This window comes from Limulus polyphemus, unplaced genomic scaffold, assembly GCF_000517525.1.
Source record: "Limulus polyphemus unplaced genomic scaffold, Limulus_polyphemus-2.1.2 Scaffold333, whole genome shotgun sequence".
Classification (NCBI taxonomy): domain Eukaryota; kingdom Metazoa; phylum Arthropoda; class Merostomata; order Xiphosura; family Limulidae; genus Limulus; species Limulus polyphemus.
In genome coordinates, this window is record NW_013665943.1 from 638,614 (window position 1) to 658,326 (window position 19,713).

Sequence of the window (19,713 nt, forward strand, 5' to 3'; positions counted from 1 at the left end):
TATATATATATATATATATATATATATACACACACACACACACACATATAGTAGCATGAGGTTTAATTACCTGGAAAACATTTGAGGAAATTGCCTCACATAAGAGGTGAAGAGTTGGAGTAGCTGAAGTTATAGCATGGTGGTAAGGCAAACATATGCTGATAATTTTCTTTTTAATCATATACAAAATATTGGCTAATTAGGGTATGACTAAAGTTACAGATTTCTTTGGTACATCTAACATAACAGTAGGTGGGGTATTTAGTTTTTCAGTTTTAGTGTGGATTGTTTTATTTAGGAACAACAACAGAAAACAGTTTCCTCTAAGCACGTGTGTAATGTTCTCAACAGCTGGTTCAACAAGGTTTTGATTTCTTGAACACAAGTTAACCAAAGAGAGATAAGCTGGACTTGTATCTTAGTGAAAAGTATCAAACATAGCACTCTTACATCAACAGTACATTCAAGTTTTAATGCAACTGTTCTTTTTATTCAGAAAAAGGTGCCCCCACACATTCCCAGGGTTTTACAATTGACCAGTTTGAGCTTAGCTGAAAGTGTCAAATAAGGTTCAGTTACCTTCAAAAGTATGTGAAACCAAAATTCTACTCCTATTCATCAATTCAAACATTTACTACAATTAATGCTATTTGTGGCACAATAACAAAACAGAAAATAATACTGTCTCATGGTCTGCTCCATATTTCATGAAGTAAAACTTCACCATCAAATTTTTATAGCATAATATCTGTTTGCAAAGAAAAATGCAAGCTATAATCAAAAGTCATAATTTATTACTACAATCAGTCTGTCATTATTTATTTATAGCAATGTGCAACTAATATTCAAACTTGCATAAGGCCATGACACATAACATTAGTCAAACTGAAAGTTGAAAGTGTTACTGATTATATCTAGAGTACATCTAGATATTAAAGGACCACTGGCAGATTGTTACAGATTTTAAATAAGTAGACAATGTAAAATATCTTTAATGTTAAAAAGAATACCATGTTTTCACATTTTGGGGGATGATTTCAGTGAATGAGTCAGAAATGTCAAAAAGCAGCCCAAATGGTAGAATCACAACTGTATCACTATTCACCAAAGTCCAATGTATATTCCCAGGTGAATGCACAAAATACAAAAAACTCCTCAGCTATCATCAACATTTGGAACATTCAGTGTGATGTCCAAGTCTCCTCCTCCCCCTCTCTCCCAGCATTTCCATCAGATTTTTACTGATTCTTAAAAGTGATCCTTGGTACTGAAGAAAAAAATTTAGAGAACCCCCAATTGAATAATATACTGTAAGGGTGTAGTAAAGGACTTATCCAACTAGATGAGAAACCCCACCTGATCATCTTCTTGAAGAAGTAAGAGGGTGTGAGTGACTGACTAGGCATATGAAGTGGCAAGTCTTTGGTTCATCCACGAGGGTTTTGTCTTGAAGTTTTGGGTGCTGGAAATCGATCTTTCTACAGCTCTGTATAAGTTTTGTCGAGTGGTATGATCTTTTGCATGTCATCTTCACCCACTGGGTAGTTAGACTCCCATTACATGGGCAAGTGGCTTCTGAAAACAACATGACACTGGTGCAATAAAACCACCAAAGTGCAAGGTAGGACTCCAGAGTGAAGCAAGGTGTCTCCAGATAAGAATAGAGCTGAGAAAGAGCTATGATGAGACTCCAATCTCCTGTGTGTTTGGAGACAACAAATAGATGGGAGTAAAATCCCGGTTGAGTTGGACTCACCCATTCAACAACTCCTTTATGTAGTAGTTCCTGAACAGACTTGGAAAAATGATGGGAAGAGGTATGAACCCAAGGTGGAGGGAAGGAGATCTTGAAAGTGGAGGAGCAAAACAGAAGGCAGAAACCCACGATTCTGTCATGAAGTGTAACCAAAAAGACACATAAATTGAGAAACAGTAGTCATTATTAAAAAACAAACAAAACATAGAAATGTGTAAAGTCTACAAAGTACATAAACATAACAAACCTGAAAAACTATGAAATTTGACCTAAAACAATAAGTAACACCTAAAGTACAAAACCATGAAAGGAACTTAGAAGATAAATGACCCATAAATATCAAACATATAAGTCCACTCAAAGAAACTACAAGACAACGGACATGAAAATAAAACAGACCTGAAAGAACATGAGAATAAAAAGGTACCCAGCTAACAATAACAAAGTTTAACACAAATCTAATCCCCAATTAGATGTGACTAGTAGTAAAGAAAAAAAAATTCCAAACAAAATAACATGAACAGTGAAAAGAAGTAAAAATGTAAATAAAGAAATTCCAAATGCAAGTTTAAAAGAAATTAACCTAGATGGTAAAAGAGGTATAAAAATATAACTTACTCAACACTGAGCAGAGAAGACATGAATGATCTAAATTATTGAGTGCAGAAATTAGGTCCACCTACAAAAGCTCACATAAAGTCACTAAACAAAGGTATACCTATGTGGAGTGAGAAATACACACTGAAAAACTTACCACAGATCTCCTGGGAAAAAAGCAATACCTAGCCCTGCAACTTACATGGAGGCGTGGTACAGGTGGAAAGTGCCATAGCAAAAAAATTTCCACACAGTAGTTATATTCCTCTTCATAAAAATTGAAGGTGCAGATTCTTCAGATGTCATTTTCTAGTAATGGCATGTCTTCCGATGGGACACTTCACAATAGTTGGTGTGGGCTATGGTCTGGTAGGCAAAGCTGGTTTCTCTGTGAAAGTTAGAACATCTCTCAGAGGCCTAAGGATCAAAGGTTGGTCAACACTCAACTGAAGTTGAAGGATGCTTGGAGACTTCCAGGCAAACCTATTCATGGCTTCTGACAGAGCCCATATGTCAAATAGGTTAGCCAGCAACTAGTCTTCAATCACTGATTCCGCTTCCACTGATACAAACATCAGGTTAGCTCCAAGAGTCCTGGGAACTACTGGGTAGTTGATGGTGTCTCCTAGGTCACCAAGTAGCAAACTCTCAGAAAATAAAATCTTCCATATTATTAGTGAGGCAATTAGGTACTCAAGCAAGAGATGAAATCACAACTAGCTAGTTAAGATGACAAGATAGTCAAAAGCATCAAGGACTTGATCTTAAATAATTGGTCTCTGTGGTCAACAGACTTCTGATTTGTAAAAAGTTAAGCTAAAAGAGCACTTAGTAGGTTTTAAAGTTATAACTGCCCAGTTCCAAACATCATCTGGTAAAAAAAACTTGGTTTTAGACACACAGTGCTAAAACTATTGTTCTTGTCATGTTCCCTTCCTACAGGTTCACAACTACTCATGTATATAATGCCTATAGCAAATTAATATCTTTGTACCAGACATTCCAATCGTCCAGGATTCACTGGGCCTTACATATGACAAACATTCAGCTGTGCTGTTCACTGTCATAATTTCCATGCTGACAGCTGATATAGCCACTTATAACCTATCAAAATTCCATCCAATACCTCCTGGAGGAACCACTATACAAGATCCAACCTCTAACTTCTGACCACGTGAATCCACTAACACTGATATTCATATTATACAACTTGAATAAATTTATGAAGCATCCATATACATTAGCACTATATATATAATCATAAACATATATTGCTGTATCTGATAATTACATACTGTCATATATACTTGTACCAACAGACAGACTGCTTCTGGCTCACACATCATTACCATGGTACCTAACACAAGATACCTCCACTACCTACATTTCAATCATAGCTTGCTGCAACTATAAATATATAAACGCAACCTGCTCTCTTTGCAACATGAAATAAATAATCATTTGCAGAACTCAGTCAAACTATGACTATTCAGAGAAATTCTTTTATCCAGAATTAATATCTCTGCTGTCCCTATAGTATATATTAACACATAGGTTAAATCCATCCACACCCTCTATGTGACTCCCTCTATACTTTTCCATCAAACTATCACTTCGAGTTTGGCAGAAGATGGAAGCACCAGTTTTCAGAGAGGAGAAAGGGTGAGAAGTGTGAGCAGAGGAAATACATTTTCAATATAGGAAAATTATAACTTACAATATGGTAATTCCCTCTGCTCACAAGATTACCTAGAATCCCACATTAAATAGAAGGAGGGACCAGTGCAAGGGAATGACAGAAGCACCCTTTGAAAGCATTCGAAGGAAACCCCTGGAAATAAGCGAGTCAGACCCGAAGACCTGATGAGGGGAACCACAGGTATGCTCTTTGCCCATACAGAAAATACATATGAGATATGGGCAGAAGGGTAGAGGAGCACACCCAAGTGGGAGAAAACTTTGGCTAGATAGTGTGCCAAACCATATAATATGGAAGTCAATCCCAGGGTATAAAAGTGGGTAAACAATGAATGTGCCCCTAGATGTAGAGTGGCTAGGGTGCAATGGACTTTATGGGTATGTCACCTATGTCCAAAACCCCTAATGTTGGGAACCAGCATTCACGCGGGGGTAGGATGAGGATCATACCGTCTTCATCTCAAGTTTGAGAGATTGGAGGGAATTGATAACCACTCTGATACCCAAACATGGCACATGTAGTAGTGTTTGATAGATTGATCTGGGTATCAAATCTGGGCATCCAGTATCAAAAGAATGTCTATATAAGAAAACTCAACTCCTGTGACAGGGAAACAAATCAGAACCATCCCAAAGCAAGAACATCCTCAGATAAGATATATCAAGGGACAGCAAAGGAAGAGAACCAGAACAGTCCACCTTCCTCAGTTGTGACCCACAACACAAAGAGTTTGATTGAGGAAGGAATATAGACAACCATAATCATGTGTGAGGACATGTTGATTGGTTCACTTTAAATCCAACACAAGACTATGGGGTACTGACATCCATTCAGCAGTAGGATGAGGGCTCCCAATCGAAGGAGTGAACTGCATTTTCAACAGTTCAACTCCAGTGGTTGTACAAATGGTATCAGGAGGCCACATCACCCAGCAAGGATAATGGCTCAACTCCTCTGGAGGCCATGTCTAATTACTCTCGAATTAATGGTTTTAACCTTTTCTTTGTGGAACTCATTCAGGAGAGTGCCTCCATGGTCAACCACCCCAGCAGCTTGTAACTGGAAAGTGGTAAGGACTCCCACACTCCACTAGAGGAAAGAAGGGTGAATACGGAGTGGAGAGTCCAGAGGAACGTCATCATCGGAGACAGCAAAATGGGTGACCACGAAATCCTATTTTGAATAGCAGACCATACCATATTCAATCAAGGCATGGTAGGAATGGGCAGCTATCCCCTTCTGCTTTACCCATGCAGTCCATGGTTGGTACGGTCCAGAATGGGTATGTTTATGAAGCAAAAACATTGTAAGGTTATTCACCTCCAAGCAATCTTGTGGAAACCCCATCTCACCAGCGAGCATTGTGAAACCATGGAAGAGGGTGCAATTCAACATGGCTGTATAATGCGAATTTCAATTGAAGGATACCTGGTCGGGCACTGCTTACCACTAAGTGTGATACAAATAGTGACTAATGAAGCAAGGGCCTCTGAAAGGAAAGAAATAATGAATAGAAACTTACCCAGTTAGAATCACACCGAAGTATGAAAAACAGTCACAGGTGGTAGACGAAAACCCAATGAGGATAAAAACCATAATACGGTGTAGATAAAGAGAGATGAATGTATTAGAAGTTCCCCCAATGGCCAACAAAAATGAGATGACAGGGAAAGATAAGGATGTTGAATCTGATGCAAAGAAACCTGGAAAGATGACAAAGGGGAGTAAGCCAATGAGATCAAAGGCTGAACTAAGTTGGTGAGGATGAAAGGACTCAACTCAGGAAAACTGCCTAGGAATAAAGAGGCAAGAGCAGGCACCACAGAAAGAAGCCATACAGGCAATAGAAAAATGAAGAGAACAGACAAAGCCACCAGAAAACAAGAGAATTGAGAGACCACTACAATGGATAGAATGTGTCAGGACGAGAAAAATAGACTGCAATCAGAGCAAGAGCACCTGGAACATGACATGCATGAATATGAATATTGTGCGAGGGGGCCCAAAAGAGCAGGTTTAGTACGTGAAAAGAGAGTAAGTGCAAACAGGTGCCACCCACAGGAGCAGTGCCTCCAAAAAAAGACAAGATAAGAAAAGGAACAGCCCATAAAATCTTATTAATAATTGAAAGGAAAACAAACAGCAGTGTCACCCCAATACCAAAAATTAAAGAAGCCATGTGAGGAGGGAATGAATTGAAGATGGTAAAAACCCCAACATGGAGTGAAGAAAGAGGAGGTATACCTCGAAAAATGCAAAATGTAAACACAATACTGAATAAAGGGAAACATGAAACATTAAAGGTATGGGTGACGATAGGGGAAAAAAAGAAAGACAAATGCTGGATGAAATCTGCCTGAAGTTAAACTAAGATAAAATTAAAATCTCATAGAAGGTAAGGCTTGTAATTACCCAAACTCAAAAGATGGTAAAAGGAACAACACATAAAACATGAAGATAATATTCTGCAAAGCGTGTCTGAAAATGTGTAAAGTAGGTCTAGCAGAAACTGCAATAGATGTATAGAAGCAATTCCATGATAAGATCAGGAAGAACTGACATTTTAGGATGTTGGAAAATGGGTTCAGCCATTTGATGGGGAAGGTGAGCAATAGTGGAAGCAGATACAGTAGACCTCAACTCCCAGGGACCAACACATGAATTTAAATTACTGATATGAAGGATAAATTATAAACAAAATGAAATTAATGGCAAGAGGTATAAAGTATGAACTAGAAAGAAAAACAAAATTAATTACAGTGAAATCGAAGTGAATGAAAACTAGTTAAGCCTAATCTAATTGTACAGAACAAAGGATAACCTAAGAAAGAAAAGAAAAACGAAATTGAATAATAAATAGGCACAATACTAGAAGTCTGTATGGGTCCCGATTCAAGAGTTCTACCCAAACCATGTGCAGAAAAAGTTTAGTAATGAAATATAAATGATGATATAACAGTAACGAAATAACATAGTTAAACTAATGAAGGACATACCAAGTTAAGCTTAATCAAATGGTATAGAAAAAACAATGAAGACTAACTATGAATCATAACGTAACTTAGTATTAACTAATCTAAATAAGCGTATGTTATGGAATTCAAATAATTACAGAAAATAATATTAACAATAAAATTGTAAAATGTCTTGTCTTTCCAAAGCAAGCAGACAGTGTGGCAAATGGTGGATCATGAAGCATGAGGCAAAGTCCAATGAAAGTCAGGACATTAGACAAACTTCTGATGAAATAAAGCAGAAACTGTCTGTGGAATAATGTGAATGAAAGCCATTATAAACATGCCAAAAAAACACAGAACCTCTCTATTGGGAATGGAGAAGAACAAAACACTTGAAATCTGGTGGTAAAAAAAGGCTATCAAGATCTCCATCTGCCCGAACAGGGTCAGCTACTACAGGAGGAATTGTGGGTGATAACAGAAGAAACAGGGCCAACCTTTTTAATGTTCAATCTCCTGGAGGATAAACACCAATAAAAACCCATGCCAGGTCGCCCGCACTTATGGCTTGTGAGATAGTGCTAGTCGTAGGCATGATCCCCAAAATGATAACAGTAGCTTAGGAATGCGATTGAAATAAGCTGGGATAAATGAACGCAAATTTCAAACTCCAGGGAATCTGGAAGTTGTGATAAATGAGGACCACTTCATGCCTATACTAAATACGAACGTGAAACTGTAAAGAATGACAAAAAACGTCCAAGTACAAGCACTGCTAAACGAGAAGTGACAGTTTAGTGGAACAGTGTAGAGGGAGTCACAAGCATCACATGACTGCGTCACATTCCATTGGTGGAGAAGTGATGCATGATAATTTGCATGTTGGAATCACTAGATTCCAGTGGGGGGCAGAAGGATTGTGGCATGCATTCAAAAAATTTTGCATATAGAGAGCAGCACTAAGTGGGAATACCTAATCTTGTGAGTGGAGGAGATTACAGTATTGGAAATGCCCCTAGTACTAAACAACCTTAAGAGAGCTTAAAAGCATTTCATCATGGAAAAATAGCTCAATAACTCATAAAGTAAAAGTGAAAACCATATCATGATGATCCTCAGTCACTCATGTACTGAGAATGATCGTTAATTCTTTCTGGGTTTGTAGTTACATTGAGATTGCTGGTGTACTTTTGCAGCATGGTGAAAGTCTGACATCCAAAGAGAACCAACCATTTTCTGAAACAGCTGTCTACACCTAGTGATGGACTTTTTCTCTTGGTTATGTCCTTCAACAGATGGAAAATACCATTTCAATTCCCACGAAGGTACTTAAAGTGAAAGTACAAAATGTTAAGAGGAGCACAGTGATATACATTTATTCAAAAAAAAAAACTTAATAAGAGAAATTCTTTGGTCATAGCATCAAAATTTCTCATAACTACCTTATTCTCTGCTATTCGCAAGTGCACTGATTGATCTTTCAAGTAGTATTTGCAAAAAAATTAGAGGTTCAACCAAGAAATATATCATAGAGTAAATATGATGAATTCTTATTCTGACAAGTTTAGAGAAAGAAAGATTTGGGACACAATGTAAACACAGTGAAAATCAATCTTTATTTCTTTATTCATAAAAAAATATATATACCAAATTGATGAGTGCACTAGAAAGCACTTTTTCAAGAAGTAAAAAATCTTTCTAATCTTTTTTTGAGCTTGATTAAAAGAGGATGTAATCTATCTCTTCCAGACTAAAAGGGCACAACATTATATATTAAATTCTATAATTTCATCTTCACTGCCCACATCAGATGATGGTCATTTTAATAGAAATAGAGGTATACTGTTACATCATGGTATCACTTGACCTATGAGTTTAAAATATCACTGTCCATCAGTTTACATATGTACTCTACTTCACAGCAACAAGTAAGTAGTACATGTGACACCATAGGGAATGCATCACAACAACAATCAACTAGAGTGAAAGGAACGTAACCATATTCCTTGACTAACATCCCATTGCCAAAAGTGCTTAAACATATGTATGTAAAAATACTGTTGGTGAACTTGGAACTTTCACCCTACAAACTAAAGGTAGAAAATCTATACATATAAAAGCAAAATTTTATGTATGTCTGTCTGCTAACTCCTCACATATTATTTGACCAATTTCCACTAAACTTAGCATGATGACTCCTATAGTCTTCAAAAGAAACATGAAGGGATCAAAATTCCCCCCAAAAAAGTTTATTTAGTAACCTCAAACTAATTTTTAGATCTTATTTCAGTTTCTATCTTCGTGTCATGCTCCTTTTGATAATACTCAATAATATACATCATTGCTTAGCAATAAAACTAACACAATACTGTTGTTAGGACATTGTAAAATGTTGTTTATGTTGAATACGTAATGTACATGTTAATTTGCATTATTGTTTTTTCTCTCTCTTCTTAATACCTTCAGTGATATAAAAGCAAGTAGTTAAATTCAGAAATTTCTTCTTAAATTATTGTTGGGAAGTTTAAAATCAATCAATCAAACAAATACATTACTATTTCAGACAAATGTGGTAACTTACTTATGGATGCAGAAGAGCTAAAGGAAAAGGTTTTTCCTAATATTTTTTCAAAATTATGAATGGTTGTGTAAAAGAGCAATTTTTGCACATCAAAATGATACTGTTCATGAGATAAAAGATCAATTATTGCAAAAGGTTTCCGAACATGAATTCACCTACAGATCAACTGTCAGTGTTCCAGTTACAGATGATGCTGTAAATAACCCAACTGAAATGTTAAATTCACTTGAACCACCAGAGATGCCAGGACACATTCTGAAATTAAAGGTTGATTCACCAATAATGTTGGATCTCACTAAAACCTAGTTATATTGTTAGGAGAAGGAACAACAGCCTACATGCTATATCAAGAAGCTTTAATTTAGATTATGTAATTTTGTTTAGAAAATCAAAGATTTAGTTAAAAATTAAAATGTTTTGAAAAATTGAGTTTTTTAAATAAATGTTCTTAAAAGTAATTTCACTGTGTTTTTAAATATCTATTTCAATTACTTTGAACAAATGTGCAAGGAACAGGTAATTCAGCTAGTACTAAGTGTCTGCATACCATACAGTTACTTGAAGTTAGTCTTTCTAAGCCTGATTACTGGTATCAACCTGTGTCCAACAATACTAATATCTTAAAAAACATAGTATTGCTAGCACATAAACAATTACCTTGGATCATTAGCATCCTATACAATGTCAGCAAAAACTTTTTCAGAACATTTTTCACAGTGAAGGATAAAAATATTTAATGAAAAACATTGAAAAAGTACTTAATAAATTATTCTGATCACAAAGAAGTGTTTTAACTATTTTGCAGAATTTCCACTTATTAAATTTTAGTTTTTCCTGTTAATAATGAAACATTATTCAAGAAAAATCTCTCAGATTTTTTAATGTGAAACTATCACTCCTTGAAAAGAATTAGAAAAAATAACACTGCTGGGAGAAAGAAGGCCAAAAGCCTGAAAGTTAAATTCATGTCTAGTGTCAAATATGGAAGTTTGAATGTTATTATTTGAAGAAAAAACTTGAGATTCAGGTAATTTGCAGGAAATTTAATATTTGTAATAAATTGTAGAACTAATTCATAGCAGGAAATTGGATAATAGTTGAATCATTAACAAATTAAGTTACCAATATGATGGAAAGTAAAACCATATTTTTCAGAAGAAAAACACCACATTATGAACAAAGCTTCATAGAAAAATAGATATACACTAAAAACATTTGTTCAATACACAGCACATAGTGATGCCAACTTCTTGTATAAATTCTGATTACTGGAAGTAATATATGTTTTGGAAATGCAAAAATTAAAACTTTTATTAGAGATCTTTCGTGAAACTAAATTTTGGCATCACTGTAACAACACTCAAAAGTTAACATTTTTCTTACTTGAAAACATATTTCTGATAGATACTCACCTCTCACACTGAAAGCTATCTTCCTAATGCATCTCCCTTAGAGATTTGTATGCTGTGGAGGAGGGTTAGATATGTTAAAGTGTGCACTGACGCAACTGGACAGTCATCCCTTGCAGAAAGAGGGCATGATTCGTATGTTAGTGTTCTCCTCAACTCAACTGAATAGGAGGTGATTACATGTTGGAGGAAAGTTCCAACCATTTCACCTCTGGACCAGGAAGCAGAAAAGAAAAGCAACTTCCATTCTGACAACCCAGGCAGGACACAAGTGCAGACTCAGTTCACAACCAAAATCAGGTAGCATTAGGAATTTTTTGTCTGGTCAGTTGTTGAGAAGGATCCCTACCAACCACATGCGAGGACTTATGTTGGCTGGTCCTACATCTATCCAACACCAGACCACCTGAAAACCAATATCTGGCAGTGGTAAGATGGGAGACGATGGCATGTTGTTGGTATAATTATATGAGGGGTGACCTATGCTACACTGACAATGTCACCACCACCACTCCACATCCTACTGATTGGCATCCTTTGTTTAGCTCTCAACTGTTAGGTTCCAATCAGTGAGGGTTCTCCATGGTCCACCACCCCAGCAGCTAGGAACTGGTAAATGGTAAGGATCTCCCTTGCTCCAGTCAAAGAAAAGGGGGGAGAAATTCACAGTAGGGAGAACTGGAGAAAATGTATGAATCCCAATCAGTCCTTCAACTGGAAAGGTCATTTACTGGAGACAGTGTAATGGGTGACTGCATAAAAAACAAGCAGAGCTTCCATGGTTGCTACTTGTTTCCATTGGTTGCTGAACAAGATAATTCAATCTGGCATCTGAACCACTTCACATCACTTTGTCACACACTCCCTTTGCTTTCTGGCTGTCTCATCTCCCAAGGGTCACTGCCTGCCTCCATTCACCATCCTACAATATACCCAACTTCTTATAACCTTTGGCTTGTATCATTTGCTTCCAGGAACCCATCTGGTGGCTGGTGATGCCTCCCATGGTACATTTATTTCCTGAAATTCTGCATCAAGCCAGGATAACAGAGAGCACTCATAGCATCTGCCCTGGCTCCCTAATGTCTACTGTTGAGATGGGGGGATTTGCAAATCCACTTGAGGTATCATCATGGTATAGTCTAATATTTGTTTACTATCTGATTCAAACTGTGCCTCTTCCATGGATTGTCGTTGAAAAGCTAGCAGAGAAGAGAGAGGTGATGAATTTGATTAGACAAAAATGTGGACCATCTGTGAGCAAAAACCTCTAATGAGGAGGAGACCAAATGAAGAATTTGGTGAACTGTAACAAGAAAGACAGAAGGAGATTTGTCCCTAGAGGAAGAGGAATCCCAGGAAATGTAGATTGGACAACAGAAACCTGAAAATGAGAGGAACAAGTTAAGTAGCAACAAACAGCACAAACAGAGCAGAAAAGTCTGCCCAGAACCAAACAAGTGTAGAAGAGTGAAATATACAAAATGGGAAAGAAGAGAAGAGGTCTTCTCCCTGATCAAAGACTGAGGGAGGATCAGTCTGGAGAAAAAAGAATACTTGGAAGATGGAAAGGGTACAAGATGAGTCACTGGCCAGGTAGAAGAGGAAGTTGATAATCAAAAGATGGGAACCAGAGACTAAGACATATGAAAGTGAGAACTGATAACAGGCAGCCTCAGCCCATGTTTCATTCAAATGAGAAATACCTCGAATTTTCAGGGCAAAGAAATGGGCTAGGGGAAGAGCTCAAAGAAGGAAAGAAAGAAGTTGAACTTGAGATAGTAAAGGATCCATACTCAACAAGCCTCCAGGAACAAGGAAGTGAGTGAAAAGGGAACAACTAAAGTAGAATGACCACAGTGGAGGAGTTAAGAGAAGAAGAATCACCCACAAATTTCACTGGGGCACCATGGAGTGCTTCAGGCAGGAGGTGCAGAAAGAAGAGGTAAAGAAGTGTGGTAAAAAGGATAAGGAAAAGACAGAATTAGTGGATACTGGAGGGCAAAACTGATGCCAATAGTATGCCTCCTGCCCACAGGTAAAGGCAATCCCAAATATGAGAATCATGTAAAGTAATGGAGAAAGACTAAAATTGAGGAAATGAGAATCAAATAGATGGGAAGAGTGAAGCTTGATGTGACAGAAACGTATGTGGTCCAGGAATGGTAAACAAAATGAATTAGGGTTAGGATTAAAAAGTTGGGAACAAGAAAAAATATAACACAGTGGAAATAAAAGGAATGGTGCTGAAGAATGTGAGAAAGTTGAAGTAGCTTTTTCACAGGAAGAGAAGTTCCCAAAGCTTAAGCAGATGAAGGAACAATCAAATTTGTCCACTTCATTCACTCCACAATTGAGAGAAAGGAACACCTGAAGGGACTGGAGCTGAAGTTCCTGGCACCATAACAAAACCCACTACCCTATTCCCAATGGCTGCCACATCATCCCGGGGAACAGGCCTCCATAAGCCATAATTGTTATACAAACTGTGTGAGGAAAGTAGTCACTCACGCAAGTAGTAGAAAACGTTACATGAATGAGTGTTCATAGTTAAAAGAAATAAAGAAGGAAATTAAGTTCTTTAAACATCACGAATCTCATTAAATTGACAAAGAAAAAACACATGATATGTTCAGTGTCAAAGAATAGAATGAAGATCATGAGTGCAAAATCATAGAGGGAGTTAGGGTGCAAGGAGGCTGTGTCACCCTCCTATTGGTGGAGGGCTTTTGCTGCATAATAATATAATTATGCAGTAGTGCAATTCACGTGAAATCTTGTGTGTTTAAGTGGGAGTTGCCTGTAATTTAGTGCTGTCAGTTGACATATTCTATTTTTTAGAAGCTTTAAGTAAGTATACATTATACATTTTAACATTTGGCATAAATTAGTTAGAATATATTACATTTATTAGAAGTTTAGGATAATTTTTTTTTACAAATAAATTCAAAATTACAATGAGATTTATCAATAACAATAATAATTGTAAAGTTTTCCTGAAGTTTCATCATTTATCTTTAGAAAATATAAATTTTTCAGTTTTTATTTTCATAAATTAATAAATGAACAGCCAGACTATCAATAGCAAAATGTTTCCAATAAAAACAATAGCAAGAATAGTAATATTTATACCTATTTATAATAATAAAAGCTTATACTAGTGACATGTATAGAGTTTTATGTTTCTAATTGACAACATTAAGTAAACAATTCAAAAGTTAGTTAAAAGCTACTAACACTTTTCTTGTGTGTGGTATTCCATATTCTCGGGGAAAGTCCAAGCCTGGATTTTCTTTGTTGATCCTTTTTGGAAGTTTAACTTGTGTTGCATCCCAAACTAATGCTTCCATTATTGATCGCTGCACAAGGTCATTGTCAGTCATTTCTAGAGCAATAGGTAGCAAGTTCTTAACATTCAGTGGCAAACCACTGTATGATATTGTTTTTGTAAGATGCAAGATGTGTTTTTCTCCTGGTGAGGGGTAAATAATTAACACAATATTATCTTTGTTTAACACTGAAACAGTCTAACTTACAATTTAATGAAAATTACAAGTAACTGCAATGTTTATGTAAATGTTATGATCACCACCACATCCAGTATGAAACACTATTTAGCTAGATCTTAATTTATTTGAATTCTAATTACTTTTTTGTAAAAATAAAATTTCATTTCTAAAGGAAATCTGTCTTTCGGTCAAAGTCTTTGGTACTCATTGTGAGCACGTGACATTTTCTACAACTCTGTTCTTAACTATATGAGAATAAATTTAATTGATAAAGTCAGAATGTAAAACCACTAAGTCTAACTCATTACTCTATACTTTCTGTGGGTTAATGTTACCATTATCAAACTGAAATACAATTAAGAATCCAACAGTTTAACATGTTAATACTAAAATATTAGCAATGGTTTCAGAAATGAAAATAGCCTTAAATACTGGCTTCTTATAACTTGAACTACACTAAATCTAAAATACTTGATAAAAAGTTCCAAAGATATTTTTGATTAATTAAAAGATGTTAACATTTTCTTACCCTTAAAATGTATTTCTGATAGATTCTAACCTCCCCTCACAGAATAGCTTTTCCAAACTTGTACTGCCCTCTAAATGCAAACATTTTGCTCACCACTAGCATTGATACTACCACTTTCCCTTACCTGTTTTCACGTGAGGCAACTGCATGATAGCATGCAAATGAGCATGTATCAACCCTTCACCAACAGGAGTGACACCACTCCTAGCACAGTTGGTTCCCTCTATGCATCTCTTGAAACTATAATTAACTGGTGCAACAACTGTAGAATAACTCTTAACCAACTCAAAATGAGAGGAATTATATTTCGACATAGCATTAACAAACATTTCAAAAATGTTAAAAAAGTAAAACTCAAATTAAACAATACTAAAATAAAAACATGCCCGCAGCCAAGTTTCTGGACATAACCTTCAACAGCCATTTGACATGAGGTGAAAATTTCAAGCACATACACAAATCCATCAGCAAATGTATTGCACATTTAAGTTTAATTGCAGGAAGAAACAAAGGTTGCTAACTACAAACAATAATAAAAATCTACTCAGCTTACATATGTCCCCTAATAAAGTAAGGGTGCCAAGTCACCTTCAACATGTCCAGCAGAATTAATAAAAAGTTACAACTTCAACAGAACAGAGTTCTTAAACTAGTCATAAGATTACAAAAATTTACCCCAACAAGTTACTTACACAAAGCATGCAATACACAAACAATAAAAGAAAGACTAACATCCTTAGCTTTTAATTATAATAAAGCAGAAAAAAGAAACCCCCTAACTGCCACCCTTCACACAATGAGAAGCTCATCATACAAAACAATGTCCCCATACAATGAACACTTAGCCATGAAAGAAAATCAAAAAACACCCCAAAGTTCTTTTAATCCATTTATGTTCTTTCATTTTCAGCTCTGGGCAAAGGACAGGTAGACTATTTGGCACCTGTCCTGTGAAAGTGGGTTTTCTCAGGGATCTCCCATTTCTCCCCATAACAAATTTCCCTGTACACTTGAATTTTCTGATCCCAGCCACTAGGTGACCCTGTTAACAGGACATTCATAGAGATATAGTTTGTCGAACACTGTCGTCTTGCTTCTTCTCATCAGTGTTGTCATAATCATCAGCCTTGGTTTTTCTCTGCCTCACGATCCACGATCCATCTGCCAAGTCTCTCTGCCAATAAATACCAACTATCTCTAAAATTATCTTTAACCCCATGACCTTATCAAAACTCTGCCTTTACGCGAGCAAGGTGAAGGGGGATAATAATATCCCTGAACACCCTAGCTTAGGAAGGTGTAAGATCTTTCCTTTAAAATATAAATACCTGCCATGATTTTTTTTTCTTTTTTAGGAGGTTGAGACAAACAGAAAGCCAATGCAGAAAGGAAGGTGTGCAAATGCAGACTCAACTCTGGTCTCCAACTAGTCAGAAAGACCTCCAAACACATCTTGCCTTTGAAAGGGAGCCATGTGCAAGTCCTGTAAGGAGGTTGGGGTACATGCACAGGGGACAAACGGACATCCTGACCAAAGAGATCCCAACAACAGATGAGCCATGTGTGTAGGGAGAGAGCAGAAGAGGACAAGCATGCAACCATAGAAAAAAACAGGGCACAAGTCTCCAGCAAAAACCCCTCAGGGGAAAGATGAAGAGCCTCAGACAGAAGGTGAATCAAGGAAAGGGAATGAAAGAGGAAGGGTAAGGTGAGGTGAATATGGGAAAATGGAAGTTATGAAAACTGTACCAAAGTATTGGAAGTGAACCCCACAGAGGAAGAAAAGAATCCAACTGCTGGAAGTCCAAAAAAAAGGAAATGTAGACCTATGGTAAGCCATAATATGGGCTTCCATATTACATGAGAGTTGAGGCATACTGACCCCCACATATAATTGGCTCACAAACCCATCAGCAGGAACTTCAATATACAGCAAGGGAGGGGAGAACAAGATATCGGCTCAAAGGTGTCTCACTTAAAATGGAAGGGGATGAGTCTGGTCTTCTTCTCGGCCTTTCCTCTCACTTGATCCAGCAACACATGCAAGCAAATTAAGAATCATGACAGTAATAGGCAAGTCCCCCAAGTTTTAACCAACATATGTGCTTCAACTACCGTGTAAGCCAAGCAAGGGGCGAAGAGAAATTCATCATATTTCTGACCTATCAGGATTGGATTGAAAATGAGCAACAAAGATAAAACATAACTCAAAGAAAGGAGAAAGAAGCCTGGGCACTTCCACTGGACCTAAATGTGACTGTATGGCATAGGAAGGGAGAGAAAACAGGCTGTCAAAATCATTGTACACCTGAACAAGGCATGATAAGATAATTCTCAGGCAAATCAGGAGCCCACATAAAGGTAGCCAACTCCCAGCGAACCAAGGCCGTAACGTCTTCTGCTGACAATTGTGTACCCAAAATCACTGTAGTTGAAGTAAGTGTTACAACAGTGGAAGTCACATGATGCTGCTGGCGCATGTGTGACTGAGTTTCTCGAATTATTGGGGAAGTCTGCAAATTTTGGAGATGCCTCTTCGTTAGTATATAAGCCTGGCAGAGAAAAGCCAGGGGATGATAAAGCGAACAGTAGTTACGGTAAGTTTCAGGTAACTTATTATTTTGTTTCGAGCTAGTGTGTGTTTTGCACTCGTAGAGAGCGAAGTTATCGAGATTGTGAATCACTGTGATTTATAGCGTATCTTATAAAAGTTGTTAAGTTTAAAGTGACGAGAAACATTCTGACTGTGGAATTACTGTGTACTTAAAGTTTGTATCGAGAAAGAATAAAGTGGTTTAATCAAGAAAGTACTTGTATCGCTGAAGTTCCTCAGAAAGAATTTCTACCGTAAATTAACAAACAAGCAGATACGTAACATAAGGTTAACTGTCATAAAATCAGCAGTGTAGTAGGTGTAACATAAAAATCAGAATTCCTTGAAACTAAAGAGTGGAAGTAGAAAACTCCAAACAGAGAGCTCCAAAGAATCAGAAATCAGAAGAAAAGACACAAAATACTAACGTGGACAAACTAAAATACCAGAACACAAGTGTAACAAAGATAAAGAAAAACCAAGTTCCCAAAAAAACAAACAAGGAACTGTTGAAAATTCTGTAAATGAAAGCACAAACAAAAAACATGTCTTAATACCACAAGTGCCAATTGAGAAGTGAAGTTGGGCCAAGCTGTGCTGGGAGTTGTGTCTCACTTCTATTGTGGAGGGTTGTCACATGCTCATTTCCAGACTGTCTAGTTTTTTACCTTTTCCACAGATATGTGCAAAATGTTATATTTCACTGTGTTCACCATTTCATCTGTTATAATACGATGGGTGATCCCACTATTAGCTGGTGAAAAAGTAGTTGACTAGCTTCCTTCTCTCTGGTTTATTAGTTCAAAATTAGGGAATAAAGAAACAAACAAGTCTAAGAAATTTAGAAAATCGTTAAAATGCTTACAATATATAGGTCCTTATCATAATAAAGTAATGCTGCAATTTCTAGTTGAATATCACTCAAAATTTAAATATTATAAATAACGTCTTTAGTTCTAAATTATATTCATTGAGATTCCAAGAGCTAGAATAGGAAATATTTGTGAAAAATGTAAAAACTTAGATAGTCTGGAAATTCTAGAAACAAATAGATGTCTAAGAACAAATCCAGAGAAAGTTCTAAATGATCAAACCAACTTAAGCTCCTCCCCAGTTCTCACCCCCACTTGTCTCTAGGTGAATTTGAAGGTCACTCTGGTTCTTTGTTTAAACATATATATATATAAATCCTGCTACAAAACATTTCCATCTGTATTTGATGATGCCTTTACAGGTCATAATAAATGATATATTTGTGAAATATACAATTGTCTTGTTTTTCTTCAATTTTGTAATTTGTCATAGTTTTCATGTTATAACTATTAGTAAGCAAATGTTAACGAAATTTGGCAGTTTATCAGTAAATATTACAATGCTCTCATATGCAAAATATCTAATTTTTTATTAAGTCTTAACGTTTTTAAAGCAATGTTTCTCTCATTCCTTTTTTTTTCTTTTCACATCTTGTCTATCTATCATGCAAAGTAATTTTCATCTTAACATTAAAAATATTTTTATGCATCAGAAAATTTCAAAATTTCACATGCAAAATCCTTATAATGTCCGAATAGTTATCAAACATTTCTTAAGAAAAAACTTTATGTTTTATTTTCTGTAATTAATCTCTGTAAGGGTTCAGTAAATTTGACTGATCTAGTAATACCATTAAAAATTAGGAGGTAAACATAAATTATGCATCTTTCATTCTAGAATGAACACAAATTATAATACAAAAACATAAATGTTTAGATGAAATAGCTTAAGTCTCATAAGATTAAAGCATTTATATATATATATGTATATATATTTCATATTCACCTTTTACCCATGCCTGGCTAACAATACAGAAGTTACAATGATGTGGCTCGCGTGCACTCAAATAACATAAAGGTGACCTTTGGTCAGTCAAAGTAACTTGTCTTGGCTGTGCTTTAGTCAACTAGTATTTTGTAAAATACAGTCACACTTCAATTACTATATAGTATATATGTATATATATTTCATATTCACCTTTTACCCATGCCTGGCTAACAATACAGAAGTTACAATGATGTGGCTCGCGTGCACTCAAATAACATAAAGG

The 19,713-nt window shown here is 36.2% G+C and overlaps 1 protein-coding gene across 3 annotated transcripts in view; it reads right to left on the minus strand.

Annotated features, from left to right (window-relative positions):
- Window positions 1-19,713, minus strand: part of LOC106457453 (39S ribosomal protein L37, mitochondrial-like) — a 67,266-nt gene that overhangs the window by 33,264 nt on the left and 14,289 nt on the right. For all 3 annotated transcript variants that reach the window (XM_022383395.1, XM_022383396.1, XM_022383397.1), the window contains exon 4: window positions 14,237-14,471. In XM_022383395.1, coding sequence (XP_022239103.1) covers window positions 14,237-14,471 — 235 coding nt within the window. The remainder of the gene's footprint in view (window positions 1-14,236; window positions 14,472-19,713) is intronic.